The sequence below is a fragment of the Giraffa tippelskirchi genome, chromosome 7, assembly GCF_054371585.1.
Source record: "Giraffa tippelskirchi isolate mGirTip1 chromosome 7, T2T-mGirTip1v1.2.pri, whole genome shotgun sequence".
Classification (NCBI taxonomy): domain Eukaryota; kingdom Metazoa; phylum Chordata; class Mammalia; order Artiodactyla; family Giraffidae; genus Giraffa; species Giraffa tippelskirchi.
Window position 1 is genome coordinate 139,076,224 of NC_137281.1, and position 24,844 is coordinate 139,101,067.

General features: G+C 36.8%; 1 protein-coding gene across 19 annotated transcripts in view; it reads left to right on the top strand.

Moving 5' to 3' along the window:
• The window catches only part of GPHN (gephyrin), a 525,210-nt gene that overhangs the window by 284,092 nt on the left and 216,274 nt on the right, over positions 1 to 24,844 (top strand). For 12 of the 19 annotated variants that reach the window (XM_081513387.1, XM_081513388.1, XM_081513372.1 and 9 more), the window contains 2 exons: positions 10,404 to 10,470; positions 16,547 to 16,819. In XM_081513387.1, coding sequence (XP_081369513.1) covers positions 10,404 to 10,470; positions 16,547 to 16,819 — 340 coding nt within the window. Of the gene's footprint in view, positions 1 to 10,403; positions 10,471 to 16,546; positions 16,820 to 18,194; positions 18,303 to 24,844 lie in introns of all 19 variants that reach the window. The other 7 variants (XM_081513386.1, XM_081513368.1, XM_081513369.1 and 4 more) reach the window with 1 other exon arrangement.

A 24,844-nucleotide genomic window follows, 5' to 3' on the forward strand; every position in this document is an offset into this window, starting at 1 on the left:
ATTCACATTATAAGAATCCCAGAGACAGAAAAAAGAAAAGGACAGAAATCTATCTGAAGAGATAATTAATAGCTGAAAATGTCCCAAACCTGGGAAACAGACGTCCAAATCCAGGACACCCAGAGAGTTCCAGTAAAGATGAATCCAAAGAGACTCACCCACAAAAAACACATTAATTACATTGTCAAAAATTATTAAAAACAAGAAGGAAATCTTAAAAGCACGAAAAACACCTTTTTATATATAAGGGAACTTCTGTAAGACCAACAGTGGATTTTTAGTGGGCTTCCCCAGTGGCTCAGTGGCAAGAACTCCTCCTGCACTGCAGGAACCACAGAGACACGGGTTCAATCCCTGGGTCAGGAAGATCCCCTGGAGGGGGGCATGGCAACCCACTTCAGTATTCTTACCTGGAGAATCCCCATGGACAGAGGAGCCTGGAGGGCTACAGTCCATTGGGTTGCAAAGAGTCAGATACTACTGAAGCGACTTAGCAGGCACACACAGATTTTTTAGCAGAAACTTTGCAGGCTTAAAAGGAGTGACATGATGCGTTTCAAGTGCTGAAGAGAAAAAACTGTCTACCAAGAATACTTTACTCAAGAGTTGTCCTTCAGGGTTATAAAGGAAAGATGAAGAATTTTCCAGTCACACAAAAGCTGAAGGAGTTGAGCACCACTAGACTGGCCTTACAAGAAAGCTTAAGGGGACTTCTTTAACCTGAAATGAAAGCATGCTAGCAGGAAAGTATATGAAATTGTAAACCTACTGGTAAAGGTAAATACATAGTTAAATTTAGAATAATCTAATGTTGTAAAGGTGGTGGATTAACCACTTATAAATGTAGTGTGAAGTAGGTTAAAGTAGTAAAAATAACTGTAAGTACAGTAATTTGTTAGTAAATACGCCAATTAAAAAGATGCAAATTACAGCATCAAAAACGGTAAACATAGTGGAGTCAGAAGGTGGAGCTTTGGAATGTGTTTGAACTTAAGTTGTTATCAGCTTAAAATAGACTTACAAATAAAAGATATTTTACATAAGCCTAATAGTAACCATATAGCAAAAACCTATGGTAGATAACGCAACAAGATAAACAAAAAGGAATCTAAGCATACTACTATCAAAAAATCATCAAATCCCAAAGGAAGGGAGTAAGAGAAAAAAAGGCAACAAGGGAATTATGAAACAGCAAGAAAACGATTTACAAAATGGCAGTAAGTCCATACTTATCAATAATTACTTTAAATGTAAACAAATAAATTCTCCAATCAAAACATACAACAGCTGAATGAATTGGAAAAAAAAACACACCCTACTATATGTGGCCTGACCAACTTCTCACATAAGGATACAGAAAATAAAGAATGGAAAAAGATATTCCATGCAAATGAAAAACAAAAGAAAGCTGAGATAGCTATAATTGTATCAGGCAAAAGACTATAGTAAGAGACAAATCACTGTATAATAATAAAGGGGTCAATCCAACAAGAGGAAATAACATTTGTAAATATTTAGGCACCTAACTTAGGAGAACCTATATATATATATATATAAAGTATATAAAGCAGGTATTAACAGACTTTAAGGGAGGCATAGACAGCAAAAGAATAATTGGGGATTTCAGTACTCCACTTTCATCACTGGAGAGATCATACAGACAGAAAACCAGTAAACAAACTTTGGACTTAAATGACCCTCTAGATCTGATGGAAAGCAACAGAATACACATTCTTCTTAAGTATACATAGAACATTCTCCAGAATAAATCACGTCTTAAGCCACAGTACAAATCTTGAAATTTAAGATTAAAATCCTATCAAGCATCTTTGCTGACCACAGTAGTGTGAAACTAGAAATCAATTATAAGAAGAAAATTGGAAATTCACAAATATATAGAGATTCAATGACATGCTGCCAAACAACCAATGGAAAGAACCAGGTCTTCATTTCGCTGTTGTTTTCTATTGTCCCTTTAGTCTCCATTTCATTTTTCTTTTCCACTCTGGTCTTTATTTTCGCCTTCTTTCCACTACAGGCTTAGTTCTTTGTTTTGTTTTTTTTTTTGTTTAATTGAGTGATAATTGCTTTACAATAGTTTGTTAGTTTCTGCCATATATCAACATGAATCAGCCATGGGTATACCTGTGTACCCTCCCACCCACCTCATCCCATCCCTCTAGATTGTCACAGAGCCCCAGCTTGAGTTCCCTTATCATATAGCAAATTTTCCCACTGGCTATCTATTTTACATATAGTAGTGTATATGTTTCCATGGTACTCTATCCATTCATTCCACCCTCTTCTCCCCCCACCCCACACCATGTCCACAAGTCTGTTCTCTATGTCTGCATCTCCATTACTGCCCTGCAAATAGATTCATCGGTACCATCTTTCTATATTCCATATATATGCATTACTATATGGCATTTACTTTTCTCTTTCTTACTTACTTCACTCTATATAATAGGCTCTGGGTTCATCCACCCTATTAGAACTGATTCAAATGCATTCCTTTTATGGCTGAGTAATATTCCATTGTGCATAAGTACCACAGCTGCTTTATCCATTCATCTGTCGATGACATGTAGGTTGCTTCCATGTCCCAGCTATTATAAATAATGCTGCAGTGAACATTGAGATACGTGTGTCTTTTTCAATTATGATTTCCTCAGTAGTGGGATTGTTGGGTCATATGGTAGTTTTATGCCTAGTTTTTTTAAGGAATCTCCGTGTTGTCTTTCATAGAGGCTGTATCAATTTACATTCCCACCAAGAGTGCAAGAGGGCTCACTTTTCTCCACACCCTCTCCAGCATTTATTGTTTGTAGATTTTTTGATGATGGCCATTCTGACCACTGTTAAGGTGATATCTCATTGTAGTTTTGATTTTTTTAAAAATTATTTGAAGTGGTTGTTTCTTTAAGCTCTTTCCACTTTCTTCAAGTAGAGATTGAGCACTCTGAGCTTCCCTCTTAGAAGGAAGCTTGGGTTTATCTTTGAAAAGATAAACAAGATGAGTAAGCCTTTAACTAAACTCATTAAGAAAAAGAGGATTTAAATAAATAAAATTATAAATGAAAGAGGAGATGTTTTAATTGATACTACAAAAATACAAAGAATCATGAGACTACTATATACAATTAAACACAACAAAATGGACAACCTGGAAGATATGGAGAAATTGCTATCACCCACAAATCAGTCAGCATGACAAGACCACAGGTAACATACTCAATGGTGAAAAACTGAAAACTTTTCCTCTAAGATCAGGGACAAGATACAGACAGCCACCATTTCTACTTTTATCCAACATAGTAATGGAAGTCCCAGCCAGAGCAATTAGACAAGGAAAAGAAATAAGTCACCCAAATCATAAAGGAATAAATAAAAATTGATATTCTTCTTTAAGGCACATGGACCATTATTAAGAATATATGTTGAAACACAAAGCAAGTCTCAATAAATTTAAATATTGAAATCATATTAGGCATATTTTTCACCACTGTGCCGTGATTAACTATTGATACAAGAAGAAAACTGGAAAAATCACAATACGTGGAGATTAAACAACATGCTACCGAACAGCTGTTGACTCAATGAAAAAATCAAAAGCAGAAGTCAAAAAATACCTGACCACAAATAAAAATGAAAATACAACATATAAAAATCTATAGGATATAGCAAAAGCCACACTTAGAAGGAGGTATATAGCAATAAGGTCTCCCTCAAGAAATAAGAAATATCTCAAATCAAAAGTCTAACCTTATACCTAAAGGAACTGGGTGGGGTGGGGGGAGAAAATCTAACATCAGTATAAGGGAGAAAATAAAAATCAGAGCAGAAATAAATGAAGTAGAAACTAAAAAGGTGATAGAAAAAGTTAATGAAACTAAGAAATAGTTCTTGGAGGAGAAAACAAAATTGGCAAACCTTTAACTAGACTCACTTATAAAATCAGAAACAAGGAGAAATTGCAAACAATATCAGAATATAAAGGATTGTAAGAGAAGACTAAACAGTTATAGATCAAAAAATTGGGCAACCTAATAATGAGAAAACAGAAAGAGAAATTAAGGAAACAATACCATTCACCATTGCAACAAAAAGAATAAAATACTTAGGAATATATCTACCTAAACAAAACAAAAGACCTATATATAGAAAACTATAAAACACTGATGAAAGAAATCAAAGAGGACACAAACAGATGGAGAAATATACCGTGTTCATGGATTGGAAGAATTAATATAGTGAAAATGAGTATACTACCCAAAGCAATCTATAGATTCAATGCCATCCCTATAAAGCTACCAATGGTATTTTTCACAGAACTAGAACAAATCATCTCTCAATTTGTATGGAAATATAAGAAACCTCAAATAGCCAAAGCAATCTTGAGGAAGAAGAATGGAACTGGAGGAATCAACCTGCCTGACTTCAGGCTCTACTACAAAGCCACAGTCATCAAGACAGTATGGTACTGGCACAAAGATAGAAATATAGATCAATGGAACAAAATAGAAAGCCCAGAGATAAACCCACGTACCTATGGACACCTTATCTTTGACAAAGGAGGCAAGAATATACAATGGAGAAAAGACAATCTCTTTAACAAGTGGTGCTGGGAAAACTGGTCAACCACTTGTAAAAGAATGAAACTAGAACACTTCCTAACACCATACACAAAAATAAACTCAAAATGGATTAAAGATCTAAATGTAAGACCAGAAACTATAAAACTCCTACAGGAAAACATAGGCATAACACTCTCCGACATAAATCACAGCAGGATCCTCCATGACCCACCTCCCAGAATATTGGAAATAAAAGCAAAAATAAACAAATGGGACCTAATTAAAATTAAAAGCTTTTGCACAAGAAAGGAAACTATAAGCAAGGTGAAAAGACAGCCTTCAGAATGGGAGAAAATAATAGCAAACGAAGCAACAGACAAACAATTAATCTCAAAAATATACAAGCAACTTCTGCAGCTGAATTCCAGAAAAATAAACAACGCAATCAAAAAATGGGCCAAAGAACTAAACAGACATTTCTCCAAAGAAGACATACAGATGGCTAACAAACACATGAAAAGATGCTCAACATCACTCATTATTAGAGAAATGCAAATCAAAACCACAATGAGGTATCATTTCACACCCGTCAGAATGGCTGCTATCCAAAAGTCTACAAGCAATAAATGCTGGAGAGGGTGTGGAGAAAAGGGAACCCTCTTACACTGTTGGTGGGAATGCAAACTAGTACAGCCACTATGGAGAACAGTGTGGAGATTCCTTAAAAAACTGGGAATAGAACTGCCATATGACCCAGCAATCCCACTGCTGGGCATACACAGTGAAGAAACCAGAATTGAAAGAGACACGTGTACCCCAATGTTCATCGCAGCACTGTTTACAATAGCCAGGACATGGAAGCAACCTAGATGTCCATCAGCAGACGAATGGATAAGGAAGCCGTGGTACATATACACAATGGAATATTACTCAACCATTAAAAAAGTACATTTAAATCGGTTCTACTGAGATGGATGAAACTGGAGCCCATTATACAGAGTGAAGTAAGCCAGAAAGAAAAACACCAATACAGTATACTAATGCATATATATGGAATTTGAAAGATGGTAATGATAACCCTATATGCGAGACAGAATAAGAGACACAGATGCGTAGAACAATTTTATGGACTCTGAGGGAGAAGGTGAGGGTGGGACGTTCTGGGAGAATAGCATTGAAACATGTATATTATCATATGTGAAACAGAACACCATTCCATGTTCGATGCATGAGACAAATGCTCAGGGCCGGGGCAATGGGATGACCCAGAGGGATGGGATGGGGAGGGAGGTGGGTGGGGGGTCCAGGAAGGGGAACACATGTAAACCCATGGCTGATTCATGTCAATGTATGGCAAAAACTATTACAATATTGTAAAGTAATTAGCCCCCAACTAAAATAAATAAATTTATATAAAAAAAACAACAAATTGGGCAACCTATAAGAAATGGATCAATTCTTAGAATCATACATTTTTCCAAGACTGAATCATGCAAATGAATAGATCACTCACTAGTAAGGAGATGGAAACAGTAATCAAAAACCTCCTAAGAAACAGCATCCAGTACAAAACAACTTAATTGGTGAATTCTATCAAACATTTAAAGAATTAGTACCAATTCTTCTCAAACTCTTCCAAACACTAGAAGAAAAGGGAGCACTTCATAACTCTTTTTATGAGCCAACATTACTCTAATACCAAAATCAGACAAGGACAACACAAAATTACAGGCCAGTATGTCTGATGAACTTAGATGCAAAACATCTAGACAAAACATTAGCAAATGAATACAGCAATACGTTGAAAGGATCATACACCATGGTCAAATAGGATTTACTCCGGGGATATAAGGACAGTTTAATATCTATAAATCAATCAACATAATACAAAACTTTAATAAAAATGAAGGATAAAAATCATGATTATTGTATCAATAGATGCAAGAAAAAAGCATTTGACAAGAGTCAACACCTATTTATCATTAAAGTAAAATAAAATGAGCCAGAAGGAGCATACATCAGTATGATAAAAGCCGTATATGACAGACCCACAGCTAACATACTCAGTAGTGAAAAACTGAAGGGTTTTCCTCTCAGATTGGGACCAAGACAAGGATACCCATTCTTGCTACTCTTACTCAACATGGTGGTGAAATTCTAGCTAGAGCAATTACATAAGAAAAAGAAATAAAAGTCCAAATTGGAAAGGAAGAAGTAAAACTCGGTATTTGTGGATGACATGATTTTATATATAGAAAACACTAAAGATTCCATAGAAAAACTATTAAAAATAATAAATGAATGAAATAAACTTGCAGGATAAAAATAAGCATACAAAAATCTGTTGCATTTCTGTACACTAAGAATGAACTAGCATAATGAGAAATTAAGAAAACAATTCATTTTACAATTGCAACAAAAAATAAAATATCTAGGAAGATTTTAATCCAAGGAAGTGAAAACTACAAGACATGTTGAAAGAAACTGAATAAGACACAAAGAAATGGAAAGCTAGTCCATGTTCATGAGTTGCAAGAATTAGCATTGTTAAAATGTACACATTACCTAAAGCAAACTGTAGATTCAGTGGAATCCCCATCAAAATACAATGACATTTTTCATAGAAATGGAACAAAAAAAATCCTATAATTTGTAAAAAAATTAGCAGAAGACCCTTGGATAGATAGCCAAAGCAATCTTGAGAAAAATGATCAAACTGAAGATATTACACTCCCTGATTTCAAATTATACTGCAAATCTATAACAATCAAAACAGCATAATATTAGGGAAAAAGCCCAGAATTTGAGAGCCCAGAACTAAACCCATACATATATGGACAATTAATTTACAACAAAGGAGCAAAGAACATAAAATGGAGAAAGGAGTATTGGGAAAACCAGATAGCATATGCAAAAGAATGAAACTAAACCCTGTCTTACATTGTACATAGAAATTAATAAAAATGGGTTAAAGACTTGAATGTAAACCTGAAACCATAAAATTCCAGACAAAAATCATGGGCAGTACGCTTTTGACATTAGTTTTAGCAATATCTTTCTTGATATGTATTCTCAAGCAAAGGAAGCAAAATTAAAATTAACCACATGGGACTACATCAAACTAAAAAGCTCTGCACAGCAAAAGAAGCTATCAGCAAAATGAAAATACAGCCTACCAATGGCAGAAGATACTTGCCCATCATGTGTCTATAAGTGGTTGATACTCAACATTTATAAAGAGCAACAACAACAATTTTTTTTTAATTAAAAAATGGGCAGAGGTTCTGAATAGACACTCTTCCAAAGCAGGTATACAAATAGCCAACAGGCACATCAGAAGATTTTCCACATCACTAATTAGGGAGATGCAACTCAAAACCACAAAGAGATATCACTTCACAGCCATTAGAATGGCTGTTATTAAAAACAACAAATAACAAGTGTTCGAGAGGATGTGCAAAAAAGGGAACCCTCATACACTGTTGGTGGCAGTGTAATTATGTGCAGCCACTGTGGAAAACAGTATGGAAGTTCCTAAAAACATTAAAAATAGAACTATCATTTGATCCAGCAATTCAACTTTTGGATATTTATCCAGAGGAAACAGAATCACTATCTCCAAAAGATATCTGCAATTCCACCTTTACTGCAGCATTATTGCCAGGACCTGGAAACAACCTAAGTGTCCATGAATGGATAAAGAAAATGAGGTATGTAAATGCTATAGGACATTAGTCAGCCATAAAAAATGAAATTTTGCTACTTGTAACAATATGAATGGACCTTAAGTCTATCATGCTAAGTGAAATAGGTCAGACAAAAACAAAGACTGTATGATTTCATTTGTATATGTACTCTAATAATAATCAACTCATAGATACAGAGAGTTGATTGGGATTCCCTCATAGCTCAGTCAGTAAAGAATCTGCCTGCAATGCAGGAGACCACAGTTCTATCCCTGGATCAGGAAGATCCCCTGAAGAAGGAAATGGCAGTCCACTCCAGTATTCTTGCCTGGAGAATCCCATGGACAAATGAGCCTGGCAGGCTACAGTCCATGGAATCACAAGAGTTGGACACGACTTAGCAACTAAACCACCAGATACAGAAAACATATTGGTGGTTGCCAGAGGCAGGGGTTGGTGAGTGGGCTAAATGCGTGAAAGGAGTCAAAAGGCACAAACTTCTACTTATAAATCCTGGGGATGTAATATACAGCATGTTGATTATAGTTAATAATATCGTTTGGTTGAAACTTTCTGAGAGTAGATTGTAAAATTTCTCATCACAAGAGAAAAATTGTACAATGTGTGGTGATAGATATTAGCTAAACTTATTGTAATAATCATCCCATATATATACATATATATATACATATATCAAATCATTATGTTGTACACCTAAAATTAATACAGTGTTATTTGTCAATTATATCTCAATTAAAAGGAAAGCTGTATGGACAGTTTTAAATAGCTATGAGCACTTTGTAAGATAAGAAAAAACAATAAAATACAAGACAATTTTAGGTTATTTCAAAACGTTAAGTAAGAAACTCAATTAAAAGTTGTAGAAAAACATTGTTATGTGGCCCACTTTGCTGTGGACTCAACTTCAGTGTGCCTCTGTTTTTGAGGTCTCTCTTTGTTCTGAGCTGTGGATCCACTGCTTAAAAAAAAAAAAAAAAAAAGTTGTAGAAAAACATTGTTATGTGACTTACAATCTGAGTTATAAAATTTTAGAAATAGACTAATTGAATCTAGTCCTTTTGTTTTCAAATGATGGAAATTATATGTTACCAGGTCAGAATCATAGCCAGTTATTGGAAGAGCATGATTCGAACTCTCATTTGAAATCTAGGCCTTCAACTCTTTATTCCAGCTTTCATACTTTTCAACTGCTTGTGTTTCTTATCTAACGACTTGGTTTTAAACTGACGTAAAACTTTACAGTGAACTCTGAAAGACCTTTATACTTTAAATTGACTCTTGTTTATCAATTTATCAGTTAACAGCTGAGGTATCTAAATTCTCCCCAGTGCTATTGATCTATGAGAGACCTGTCTCACTTTTTTTTAAATTTATTTACTTATTTTAATTAAGGGATAATTACTTTACAATGTTGTGATAGTTTTTGACATACTTCAGTATGAATCGGCCATAGGTATACACGTGTCCTTTCCATCCTGAACTCCTCTGCTACCTCTCTCCCCACCTTATCCCTCCAGGTTGACACAGAGCACCAGCTTTGGGTGCCCTATATCATACGTCAAACTTGCACTAGTTAGCTATTTTACATATGGTAATGTATATGTTTCAATGCTATTCTTTCAAATCATCCCACCCTCTTCTTCTACTGAGTCCAAAAGTCTATTCTTACTTTAAAACTTACAGACTTCCTGAGAAGCAAGAGTTTAAACATCTCACTCAATGCCAGAGTGCCTTATGTGTTAGACTTTTGAACATAGACATTACTATATTAGTCATTTTTAGTATGCTATCTCATTGAATTCTTAGAACTGTAAGAGATATGAAAAAGCTGAAGTTAGAGAAAGAAAATAATTTGGCCGTTATTTCTTTAAAGTGGCTAATTTATTCTGATTTCATGTTCAGTGCGTTTTTCTAATCCACCACACTGACAATTGTTATAAAAACCTCAGCCAGAGAGAGTGCCCAATCTGTATAATAATCGGTAAATATTTAGCTATAACAGTTTTATTCCTAAAAAAGTTGTTCACATATTAAAACAATGATTGGTCTTTGTTGTTGAATGTATTTAAACCAGCCATCATCCTAAGTTAGTGTTCATCCAGTTTCTTTTTCCTTCCAGGCCTGTATGTGGAATCAGAGGGAAAACTCTCATAATTAACTTGCCAGGTAGCAAGAAAGGATCTCAGGTAAGCAGTCTTCAGATTTATATGGTTTAGTTTGAGAAATTTTGGCCAGCTGTGAGAGTTAGCCATATAAGAAGTTGGAGCCCTCCACAAGACCAAACTTCTTACACCAGTTGCAGTTCAGTGCATTCCCAAAACCACCCTCTGTTTCAATAATTCACTCAATAGATTCAGGAAACTCGTTGAAAGGTGGTATACTCATAGTTATGGTTTATTATGTGGAAAGGATACAGATTAAAATCAACTGGGGAAAGAGGTGCATAAGACAGAATAAAGAAGTACCAAATGGAAAAGAGCTTCTAATATCTTCTCCCTGTGGAGTCATGAACACATTACTCTCTGGGCATCAGTATGCAATGACACAAGGCTTATTGCTTATCAGGGAAGCTCTAAGTCCTTAGCATCCATAGTTTTTATTGAAGTACATCATATATTGCCCGTATGGCTGACCTTTAGTCTCTTTCATTTCCCAGGGGCTGGGCTAATACTTGTAGTCTCCAACACTTACCAGAGCCAAAAATCACATTTCCCAAAGTCTTCATAATAAATCACACGGTTAGACCGCCTGGTAGCAAAAGTTTCCAGACAGAAAAAAGACACTCCTTTCATTTCCTAGTAACCAGATTTCCCAGTAGGCCAGATTCTCTTTGGGTAAAGTTAAATTTTCATTATGCAAGCTACCCCCTGGCCTCTGGCCAAGGCTTTCTTACAACTAAACAATAATATTTGTCTGACTGGGCATCTATATTTACTATAGCATTTATATTATAGACACAACAGTAGTAGTGTGAATATGCCTAAGATTTGGAGGAACCAGAGAGAGATAAGACTAAATTTAGAGAAACGAGTAATTTATCCTCTAAAGCCATTATACAAATTTTCATATTTTTGTACTCATTTTCTAATTTTCCACCTTGATCTTCTGTTACTGTACCCTGTGATACATTCGCACAGAACTGTTTACCATAGAAATTAGCTCTCTTGCTCAGGCCAGTCATTTCCCATTGGTATTACATATTGAGAAGGCTTTAACTCAAATCTCCAGTACACGTGGCCATCAATATCAGCACTATAATCTTACTAACAATACTTGTATTGTATCATAGTATGGTAGTAAATATAACCTGAAAAATAAGAGTCAAAAGATACTGAAACATTACTGGAGTCCTACACACACATTAACAGTTAACCTAGTCGTCATCATATCATATGATCAAGATGTATCCCAGAGCGATGCTCCTCAGGTTTACAGACTTGTCAGGTTCCAGAAGCAACCTATGCCTTTTCCCTTTCTAGCATCTGCTACAACTGAGCCAAGAAACAATATCATCTCTTGTTTTAAGCTGCTTTTGAGGCACTAAAGTAATACTGGATTTTCCTGCTGCATAACCCCTTTAAACTCGTTCTGTACCTTCAACTATCATTTCTCCTTCTCTCCATTTATATTCAAGCATTTCCTTTGAACATCTTGAATGAGACACTTGATTTGGCCACTGGGCTGGTCCAGATGGCCATCAGTAATACTAGTTCACCAAGTACTTCCCTCTCAATCCATTCCATTTATATAAGATAAGGTTACATAGGTACAGAGTTAGTGGGCAGTCTGAAACACCAGGCAATATAATTGCATTTACTCTTAAGCCCAATTTGGCCAGATGGAATAAGACATAGTCTGCACCATCAGACCCTTAGGAATTCTGAAATAAAGGTTTTTAAAAGTATAGTTACAGTTTTAGCCTAAGAATCATCCCTGCCTCTGGCACCCACAGTTACAGCCCTGGTCCTCAGACCACTGCATCACATAGAAAAAAATAGCGTTCAGGTGATGTGGGGAAAAAGGGAAAAGGATAATTGTAAAGATTAAAGTGTAGTTGTACAAACATCCTTTTCCATCCCCTCTTACCAGAAAAGCAGACGAATCTGTCTGGAGGGAACACTCACTTAGCCTTCCTAATGTTGAGTATGATCATACGCTAATGAAGGCTTCATGCATTTCTCTCCTCCCATTTTAGACAACAAGTGTTTCAATTGCCCATTTCAGTTTTCTATCATATTATTGCTCTGAAGATGAAAATATGTTCCTTGGTCTAAAGATGTGTGCCTCCATGGTCACTGACACAATATCTTCTGGTCCTTTTATAGTCCATTGAGCATGTGTATCTACTCTGGAATAAACAAAGCTCATCCAGAGTAAGTGTCTGTACCTAGTAGACCTCATTTGTAGCCTTGTACCCATTTGTAGTTAGTTGGACCTACAACATCAGTCCAACTTGCCAGATATGCATAGGACTTTTCCCTTAGGGAATTCGCTGCATAGCCCTCTGCCATCTCTGTCTCTCTTTTTAGCAGACAAAACAGTTCTTATTGGCATTTGTGCCTCATAGTGTAAGAGTAATATATCTAGATTCAGCCCGTTTCTGCCTTCTATAGGCCCCTAGTGTCCACTCATCTCATGGGCCCAGGTGGCCATGTTAAGCAAGTATACCAGGATATCTGCTCTCCAGTACCAGTCAACTTCCAGTTCTGAAAGGAAGTTCTTCTGATGGGCATTAGCAATCTACTTTAATACACCCATTACATTCCCAGAGTGATTTCCATAGAGCCATACCCCATACAGGTATCCCTTTAATAGACTAGTTTTCCATTGCCCATCTGCCCGACCATAGGACCAGGCCACTTGAACACTTCCCATGAGTCAGTAAAAACCCAAACATAGGGGCAAACAAGCAGTTCAGCCCATGGAGCTGATTTGTTTTTACCTTCTTCAATCAGAGTGGCGGCCTTCCAAACAGGATGCTGTCCCTTCACCTTGGAATTGCCATCCATAAACCAAGCAGCTCTTTGTTGATCAATAGAAAGCTGTTTATAGGGCACCGCCCAAGTGGCCCAAGTGGCCATAGGATCCAGCAGCTCCTCAGGTGGTTCCGAAGTCAGCCCTAGGTGAAAAGAGGCTGCCTGCTCGTGAGTACCTCCTTGCATTCTCCTGGTAGCATGATTCTATATGCAACATTTCCATTTTATTATGGAATTCTCCTAGGCATTGCCTTCTTTCCTCATTAGAGCTTTTCTCTGAAATTACAAAGACATTATAGATATTTCAGGTTTCAGGGTTATTGTGTGTCCTTTAGTCCATAAGGACAGTCTCAGTTAAAGTCCAGTAGGAAGTAGTAATTGTCTCTTAAATGGAAATTTTTTGGTCCAAAATTCCAGCAGTTGTTGAGTGGCACTCACAGATTTTTGCTGTAAGTCCTAGTCTGCATGCCACACAAGGCTTTTGTACAGCAACTTAGTAATCTGTGTGCTCCCATTTAGCATGTCCAAGTAGAAGACTGGATTTACATGCCTCCTGTTTTACAGTGTGAGATAGGGAATGAATTCTCCAGACACAACATGCATCCTCATAATACATTCAGGTAGAAATTCACCATTCACATAAAGTCACTGTCCAAACATTCTAATTCTTATCTAAATGTTTACCTTAATCCCATCAACTGCGGCATTCCCATAGCCTCCCATTCTAACTATACTCCTCACACCTCCCACTGGGATTTCAACAGGTTTTAGAATCACAGTACATGGAGCTCCCATGTCAAGGAGTCCCAGAAAAGTCTCTTATCTGTCTCCAGATGAGTTTAGCCATTTGTGTGCATTCGGCCTTGGAATTCTAAGGCCTGGGTTGGGTCTAGGAATCCAGACCCTTTTGTCATACCTTATATTGATTAGATTATGGGGCCATCACCTAAGGTGATTCAAGGTAAGGTTTCTTTGCCTTCTATCTTTCTAAATTCCGCCAAACAAGTGTAAATAGAAATTTCCTTAGGATCCCTTAATGTTAGGAGATCAGCAGATCTCCCATCTGTCCACTCAACACACAGTGCTTCCTTAAGACGTCTGTTTTGCCCCCGTCAATACTCGCTTCATTCATACATTTCTTAATAACCATGCACATATTTCCACCCTGCTAGGACAAGTCCCTTGAATCTCTTGTTTCTCTTTCCCCATTTTCCTATGAATCAGTCCAACTTTATTTACTATTTATTGCTTCAAGATAAATTTTTCCATGGGAAGCAGCTCGGAGGCTAGCAGCTACATGTCAGACCATCTAGAAGCCAAGCTTGACCCAGCCTCAGGATCTACCCCAACATTCTCCATTACTTTTGTTTTAGCTAGTACAGATACCATTTATTGTTTATGTATTGATGTAACTCCTTAGGGGTTAGATCTTTCATTTTCAAATTTAACTGCTAATTTTGTTTCCAATAACTAATTGCAGCAGAGCTGCAATTCCATTCTTTGGGTGACCCTGTATTCTTCAAGACTCTAAAGATTCATTATCCCCCACCTTCTCTTCCTTCCTCTTCCCTGGTCACAAGTTTCAATGAGTCAGGCTATTTCTGTCAAATCTCACTTCTTAATACCAACTGTAAGGAGTTTTGACCAGCCGCAGAAGCTAGCTGGCTAACTTTTTGTGGAGCACTCCACAAGACTAACCTCACTTCTATCATCAATTGCAATTGAGAGGATTTCTAAAATAACTCTCACTTTTAATAATTCACTAGAAAGGCTCACAGAACTCACTGAAAGCTGTCATACTCACGAGTATGTTGCATCACAGGGAAAAAATACAAGATGAAATCAGCCAAGGAAAGGAGCATATATGGCCGAGTCTAAGTGAGGTAACAGACAGGGAACTTGTGGTCATTCTCTTTAATGGAGTCACAGATAGAATCACCTCCTGTTAACATAAGACAATTGTTGTTGCTGTTTAGTCGCTAAGTCACGTCCGACTCTTTGTGACCCCATGGACTGTAGCCCATCAGGCTCCTCTATCCCTGGAATTTCCCAGGCAAGAATACTGGAATGGGTTGTCATTTCCTCCTCCAGGAGATCTTTCCGACCCAAGGATTGAACCTGTTTCTCCTGCATTGCAGGCGGATTCTTTACTTCTGAGCCACTGGGGAAGCCCAATATAAGACAACACACACAGAACATTGCTAACTATGCACACTTTCCTTTACCTTTTGTGTTCAAAGTTTTTATTGGAACTTGATCACATATTGCCCATGTGGTTGACCTTTAGTCAGCCATTCCCAGGTCTTTCCAGAGGTAAAACTGATACCGTATTTCCCAAAGCCCTCATAATAAACCACGTTGTTAGACTGTTCAGTGGCTAAAGCCCCCAGGCAGAGACACTCTTATCAGGCATGATATAATAAGAAACTAGAGATCACCTCCCAAAAGCAGAGAATAAAGACCAGACCTCTCTTTGGTTAGAGTTAAATTCCTTACTATACAATTTTTTCCAGGAGGGTAAAAGATTAGTTACCTTCCAGGTATTCCAGAAACTGATATTTCTTTACATATTAGATTTTAAGGTAAGTTGCTTCACATGTGAAAGAGAAAGACTTCTGCTTAAATATATTCCCCAGATATATATGGCCTTACTTTCTGATTTTAAAGTTCTCACCTGTTTTCTTTTGGTGATACATTATAGGTGATAATGGACATATTTTGGGCATTAGCTGCCTGTTCTCCTTACTTATTAGCACCCTACAATAAATGCTGTACTTTCCTTCACCCACTTCCAAAAAAAAAGAGAGAGAAACTGTTTTGACTTTTATGCTGCACAAACTTATATCTACTTTTACATATTGTACAATCTTGTCTATCTGTACTTTACAATTGTAATCAAAACCTAAGTTCTCTGAATAAAATAGTTCAGTACTCAGTCGGTTTGTTAGTTCTAGTATCCTTCTCTTACCAGAAAGGTAAAAACTGTTACCTGCTCTCTCATAATGTATCTTTAAATTCCAAAGTTGTATAGAAATTTTACTTAAAAAAACAATTTGCTGTGTGCTTATATGGTGGAGTTCTTCAGCTTATGGCGAGTACTGTAATATATACCAGCTTACTTCATATTTTGCATTACAAAGACAATACATTAAATATGATTCATTCTTAAGACAGATGGAGAGAAAATCACAAGTAAATCCAAAATCATAAATAAATTTGATTCTTCCCATTTTGCATGCCTATAAAAGTACTTTATCTTCATTTTTTTCCTTCCTCTTGCATACAGGAATGCTTTCAGTTCATACTACCAGCCCTACCTCATGCCATTGACCTTTTACGTGATGCCATTGTAAAAGTAAAGGAAGTTCATGATGAACTTGAAGATTTACCTTCCCCGCCACCACCTCTTTCCCCTCCTCCCACAACTAGCCCCCATAAACAGACAGAAGACAAAGGGGTTCAATGTGAGGAAGAGGAAGAAGAGAAGAAGGACAGTGGTGTTGCTTCAACAGAAGATAGTTCTTCATCACATATAACTGCAGCAGCCATTGCGGCCAAGGTAAGCCTGCTGAGAGAGACCCAGAGATCTAAAGGACCCACAGGTAAATGTATTGATTTCATCCCTCTTTCCATCCCATTCTTCCATAAATTAAATACAACTTTGTGGCATCCTTTGAAAAGAACTGGGATATTCATGACACTCTACAGCTGTATTCCCTCCATTATGTTGAGTTCTTGAAACATTTAAGTTTTCTTTTGAGTTCTGAGGCATTAAAGATTTTGCTGTTACCTATTGAAGTAGTAGCTCCCATGATAAACAATGTGACATTTAAGAACTCTGTGAAGATGTCAGTTTTGTGATCTTATTAAATATATAATGTTTATGTATTCAGAACACCAAATATTCACAAATTCTTAAAGGAGCATCAAAAGAGGGTAAGAGACCTAAGATGGTTCAAGGAATTAGTTGAGAAAGATTAATAAATTTTTTTTTAAAAGACAAGACTTTTCATCAATTAACTACCATTTATTTAACTGTTGGACACAATTTACACCAGTCATATGGAGAAGAAATTGATATAAGATATTTGTATTTTTAATTTAATAAAGCAATAAATATTATTAAAGCAGTATCAAAATATTGCAAGTTCTCCTGGAGCAATTCTGGGAGTAAATAGTACCATACAGTACTTAGTACACTAAATAGTACTATACATTACTTCTGTAAATTTCATCATCATCTCAAAGTCACAGAACATGATTTACATTATAACCATATTTCATGTAACCCACCTTGTTTACTTTAAAATCTTCAGACAGTAGCATATCCTTTCTGGAAGTAATGCTTGTTCATTGATCAAGAATGTAAAGATTGGTAATCTAATAGTATATGAAGTAATTCATAAAGTTTTATGGCGCATCCAGAAATTTTAGCTATGAGCTTAGCATGAGAGGATTTTTTGACAAGATATATATATTGGAAAGAATCATAGAGATCCTTTTGAAGTGTCCATTCAGACAACCAGTAGATGGTTCCTTCACTGAAAACTGGATCATTCCATCTCCAGATCCATTCAGTGATCCATTAAGTCCTGACTTAGGGTAGTAAGTATTTAAATTATATGTGAGGTTTGTTTTATTTCATTTTGTTTTGTTTTTATGGAACTGATTGATGAAATAGGTACATTATTAAATCATCATATGTTCTCTTTCTTTTACTCTTAATTAAAAGAGTTAAAAGTACCATCAGTTTCAACCTTAAAAAAAGCATATACCATCTGAATTCTAAGCTGATTTTGTCATTATACATTTGTGAATTTTGGGCATTTCAGTGTTCCATTTGTTTTCAACTTTTTTCCTTCCCAGTCATTTTGCTTGTATAGTTTCATATTTTCCTGTCATTGTATTCATCATTGTTATGTGTTGTGCATTAGAAGCATCCATTCTACACCAGTCCTGCTGTTATCATGGCACACGGTGAGCAGCCCATCCCTGGTCTCATCAGTTATTCCCATGATGCAACAGGCAGTGCAGAGGAACCGGTAAGACAAGAGGCTTTTGCATTAATGATTTTGCAAGCATACAGCCTATCTCCTGTCCTTGGAGGTAGGCTGTAACTTATTACAGATGTGTTTTTTTCTGAAGGACCTTCACTAGTGCTTTTTTGTTGAAAATATAAGTGCCACTGAGTATCTTCCATCAAGGAATTTAATAGTTTCTCCTGTACCTGAAGTACTCTAACATCATTAAGATTTTATATTATGTGGCAATGAACTTTCACATGATTTCCAAGAAATTCATGACTCAGAAGTCTTTTTCTTTAGTAATTTCATCACATACTTTTAAATATATTGCCTGCCTTAATTAAGATAATCCCGTAAGAAGATCACATTAAGTTTTAAAAATCTAAACAGATTGGTCAAGATAATATTTAATTTGTATCAATCTTGCTTTTTTTTCTTATGATTTTGTGTCTTTCTTTTCTATAACTGTGTTCACAGTACCACCATTTAGAGAGTTGAGGCTTTGTACAAAGTCTGATATTACTAATCTTCAGATAGAAACTTTTAAGGATATGTATCACTTCTTTCTGGCTTTCCTGGTGGCTCAGACAGTAAAGATTCCACCTGCAATGTAAGAGATCTCTGGGTCGGAAAGATCCCCTGGAGAAGGGAATGGCTACCCACTCCAGTATTCTTGCCCAAAGAATTCCATGGACAGAGGAACCTGGCGGGCTACAGTCCATGGGGTCACAAAGAGTCATACTAATACTTTCACTTTTTTTCCATCGCATCTTTCAGTCATTAGCTGTGAGTGGTACTTTGTGAAAAGTGTCGGGCTAGAAAAGATTAAACTGGTTAGTATAACTGAATAAGCAGTGACAATTTAGACCATGGCTGCAAAAAAAAAAAAAAAAAAACCTCAGTCCCTGACATGAATATAAAATAAGAAAAGTAATAAAGTATAATTTTGTTTATAATCCTTAGAAGAAAAAATACCCAGAATTTCAGGGGGATGCAAGGAGAAAAACTAGTATTGGTTATCTCTTGGTAGATAAGCTACCAAATGGTGACTTTAACCCTCTATTCAACAAGCCATGCCTGGTTAGAAACAAGCTTAGCCAAGTCAAAGACCAAGTAGAAAAAGAAAATATTGGTTAATAAAATGATTAAGAATTTAAGTCAAAAAAAAAAAAAATTTAAGTCGACAGCTGAATTCTCCAGCTATAGCTTTACTATAAATTGTAAACATTCCAAAATATACCAAACTGTCTTTTGTGTTCTCATATTATAAAGCAACTACAGCAACTATAATAATTATCCTGGTTTTCAAACTGAAATATTTGGAAGTTTTCTATTCATAACAAAGCTTTCAAGTTATCATATTCTAGGTATTATGTTATATGTGAAAAATATTTGAATAACCAAAAAAATTTGAATAACTCTTCAATAGTTAGTTCCTAGTGATCTGAATACTTGCTATTGCCAAACTGACAAGTTGCTTTTTCAGGAAACGAAGAAGCTTGAGGAATGACCCTTGTAGTGGTTCTTTGTTAGTTGCCTCTCCAGCAGCCTTTTGCAGTTCCCTCTTCCTAACACTTTACCACATTCCCCAGTCATGTTATTTGGGTGAGATTGACTAACCCTCCAGCATATGTATTTCACATAGCCACAGTTTTCGTTCAAGAAATACATAATTCAGGTCAATAAGAGCATCTATTAGGTTTTATTTGCACTGCTAGGAACATAGACTCTCTGTTTTCTATTGAATATGAATGAGAACATATATAACTCTAAAAGAATTGCTATCTTGAACCATGAAAGTAATGCCTCCCTATAATAGAGCCAACTGTAAAGAAGCAAGCCTAAGAAATGGAAGAGAAAGAGAGATCCTGAGTCCTGGTCACATTGTTTGACCATTTACTCAAGCCCTTGTTGACTTCTCAGTTACCTGAGCCAATACAGTACTTTAAAAACACTAATTAGAGATAGAGATGGGTCAACTGTGGTGTGCAACCAAAAAGCATGTTAACATATCTCAGTATGTAGTGTCTGACCAAAGAGGTGAAAAATTTTCCATATAATAACTGAAAAATATAAAATAGGAATCCCTGAAGTTTCATATTTGAGTAAGAAACCTCATTCAAGGGAATAGAGAGTAGGAAAGTGTGACACACAGGAGGTATCTTGTCCCATCACTTCATGGCAAATAGATGGGAAAAAAGTGGAATCAGTGACAGATTATATTTTCTTGAACTCCAGAATCACTGTAGACAGTGTCTGTGGCCATGCAGTTAAAAGATGTTTGTTCCTTGGAAGGAAAGCCGTGACAAACCTAGACAGTATATTTTTAATAAAACGCAGAGACATCACTTTGCTGACAAAGGTCTGTATAGTCAAAGTTACGGTTTTTCCAGTAGTCATGTATGGATGTGAGAGTTGGACCATAAAGAAGGCTAAGCGGTGAAGAATTGATGCTTTTGAACTATGGTGCTGAAGAAGACTCTTGGAATCCCTTGGACTACTTGGAGATCAAACCAGTCAATCTTAAAGGGAATCAACCCTGAATATTCATTGGAAGAACTGAGGCTGAAGCTGAAACTCCAATACTTTGGCTGCCTGATACAAAGAGCCACCTCATTGGAAAAGACGCTGATGCTGGGAAAGATTGAGGGCAGGAGGAGAAGGGGACAGCAGAGGATAAGATGGTTGGATGGCATCATCAACACCTTGAACATGAATTTGAACAAACTCTGGGAAATAGTGAAGGACAGGGAAGCCTGGTGTGCTGCAATCCACAGTGTCACAAAGAGTAAGACATGACTTAGTGACTGAACAACAACAACACACAGGAGGAAACAAGGGATAAATAAATCTTGCCCCTCTGATTACTAAATAAGTGTAAAGGTCTTTTCAAGGAGACTGGATCCAAACGTGAAAAAAATACAGCTATACTTTGTATAATGCTTGCAATATGCTCGCACAACTCCAAACATAGTGAGAGGCATTTAAGACAAAGGCAGGAGAGTCATGGAGATACATAATAAGAAACCTTATCCCACTGACAGAAATTAAATCTTCTGGAGAAGTCCCACATAATAATGATGGTCCCCAAGATCCATTGATTACAAGAAAATCTGTCTGCTGTGAGAAATAAAAGAGTTGCTGATTTCCCTTTGGGAAATAATGGGCTTCCCTGGTGGCTCAAACAATAAAAAAATCCACTTGCAACATGGGAGAACTTGGTTTCTATCCCTGGGTTGGGAAGATCCCCTGGAGGAGGGTATGGCAACCCACTCCAGTAGTCCTGCCTGGAGAATCTCCATAGACAAAGGTGGCTGGTGGGCTACAGTCCATGGGGTTGCAAAGAGTCGGGCATGGCTGAGCAACTAAGCACTGCACACAGCATAGAGAAAACTATGTTTGATTGATAGGACCAGTCAGGAAAGAGTGTATCTTCCCAGAGCATGTATTTTGTAACTTAAGAGAGAAAATGCTGAGTTAGCAACCTACCACTATTATTTACCTGGAGATAAATCACACCTTATGGCAGAAAGTGAAGAAGAACTAAAGAGCCTCTTGATGAAAGTGAAAGAGGAGAGTGAAAAAGTTGGCTTAAAGCTCAACGTTCAGAAAACTAAGATCATGGCATCTGGTCCCATCACTTCATGGGAAATAGATGGAGAAACAGTGGAAACAGTGTCAGATTTTATTTTGGGGGGCTCCAAAATCACTGCTGATGGTGATTGCAGCCATGAAATTGAAAGACGCTTACTCCTTGGAAGGAAGGTTATGACCAACCTAGATAGTATATTTAAAAGCAGAGACATTACTTTGCCAACAAAAGTCCGTCTGGTCAAGGCTATGGTTTTTCCAGTTGTCATGTATGGATGTGAGAGTTGGACGGTGAAGAAAGCTGAGCGCCGCAGAATTGATGCTTTTGAACCATGGTGTTGGAGAAGACTCTTGAGAGTCCCGTGGACTGCAAGGAGACCCAATCAATCCATCCTAAAGGAGATAATCCTGGGTATTCATTGGAAGGACTGATGTTGAAGCTGAAACTCCAATACTTTGGCCACCTCATGCGAAAAGTTGACTCATTGGAAAAGACTCTAATGCTGGGAAGGATTGGGGGCAGGAGGAAAAGGCGACGACAGAGGATGAGATGGTTGGATGGCATCACTGACTCAATGGACATGGGTTTGGGTACACTCCGGGAGTTGGTGATGGACAGGGAGGCCTGGTGTGCTGCAATTCATGGGGTCGCAAAGAGTCGGACACAACTGAGCGACTGAACTGAACTGAAATCACACCATTACAAAAGACCAGAGACACTTGTAAAGTTTTGGTCAGAAAATTGAAGAATATACATATTGTGTGTGTGTGTGTGTATATATTTTTTTCTGCATATGTAATATACTTAAAACTAAATATTAAAAAAATTAAGATCATGGCAGCTGGCCCCATTACTTCATGGCAAATAGAAGGGGAAAAGGTAGAAGTAGTGACAGATTTCCTCTTATTGGGCTCTAAATTCACTGCGGATAGTAACTACAGCCATGAAATCGGAAGACGATTGCTTTGTTGCAGGAAACCTATGACAGACCTAGACAATGTGTTGAAAAGCACAGACGTTACTCTGCCGACAAAGGTTCGTTTAGTCAAGACTATGGCCTTCCCGTTGGTCATGTACGATTGTGAGATCTGGACCATAAAGAAGGCAGAGCACTAAAGAATTGATGCCTTCAAACTGTTGTGCTGGAGAAGACTCCTGAAAGTCCACCGGACAGCAAGGAGATCAAGCCAGTCAATCTTAAGGGAAATCAACCTGAATATTCACTGGAAGGACTGATGCTGAAGCTGAAGCTCCAGTATTTTGGTAATCTGATACAAATAGCCAACTCATTGGAAAAGACCCTGATACTGGGAAAGTTGAGGGATAAGGAGAGGAGGGCATCAGAGGATGAAATGGCTAGATGGCATCACCGATGCAATGGACATGAACTTGGGCAAACTTTGGGAGATGGTGAGGGACAGGGAGGCCTGGTGTGCTGCAGTCCATGGGGTTGCAAAGAATCTGACACGACTGGGCAACTGAAAAACAACTATATATATAATATATGTGTAATATATGTTATATATATATTTACATAATATATACACACATAATTTTATTGTTTCTTCCTATCTGTGATGATTTTAGTATATTTAAATAATATTAAATATTATTTATAATATATTTTAGTATATTAAATAATATTAAAATAATAGTCACTCTTCTAAACATTTTATATATACCAACACTTTACATACATTGTCATTTTACTTATCAGAAAATTGAAGCACTAATTGGTAAAGGACATATAACCAACTAGAGATCTAACTGGTATTCAAGTCCAGGCAGTTTGGCTCCTGCATCGTCACTCTTGACCTCTCTGCTGTAACACCTCTCAGTGCAAGAGAGAGAGAGAGAAAAAGAATGATGTTCTGGGAGATGACTAGTACAGATTTTTTTGAAGAATGAAAACTAGGATTTTTGGACCTTAGTGTGAAATACTTGAATGATAAAATTCATTGCACAACCTAAGCACTGTGAGCAATAGGATATATTTACTCTGAAAGTTTGCTGATTCAAGCAATAGAGCTTTAAGCTATGAGCACAATTGGAGTCAGAAATGTATTTAGACAAATACATGAAATCAAATGCTTTGGAGAACATAGTACAATACATGTTAAAGGATAGTATTTTTAAAGGTTTAATCATAATGTTCATAGAAATATAAAATGTGTCAAATATTTTATTTCATTAATGAGAGAGTAGTAAGCTGTTAAACACGTTCAAAGTAAGAAAAGGACACATACATATATCATCAGTCACAAAGACTGGCGTGAATTTATAAATAGACACAAAACTCAGTATACACAGGATAATAATCAAACATTCCTTCTCGGGACAAAATGTATTTGCATTGTTGTTGACAATAATTTGCATTAATATTAGTTTTCTGTAACTTGCAAAGTTGTAAAATAGTGAAAGTAAAAAGTGCAAATAACCCAGAAGAGTATACAAATCAGGACATTTTAATAATCTTTCTCGCCCATTTTCCGGACAACTCTCTACACCCCCGATAATAATAAACTCAAAGATGATTTTTGATGCAAAAAAATGGCTGGTCTCATTAGTTAGTTTGGGCTTGATTGATTATTTAGCTGCAGCAAGATATTAACTAGCCAGATAGCCTCTCTGAGTTTGCTTTTGCAATTACTGAGGCTGCAAAACTAGCTTTTATCTGGAAATTTTCAGAGAGAATCTCAGATTCTGCTTTTTAAAGTTTCTATTTTTGCCATTCCAAGTTTAGGTAACAGAGCCCTAGACAATCCCTTCACTCTATTTTACCTGCAGGTACCTGTTATGGGATGAATTCCTCTCTTTTCCAGGTCACCAAAATTTCATTACCACTTATAAGTGACCTTCCTTACCACATGCAAAGCTGAAACCCTCTACTCCAGGTATCAGGTCATTTTTCCTAAGACAGCTTTGTAGTTATTAGCTTTGTGAGTATAGCCAATCTTTGTTCTTCAGA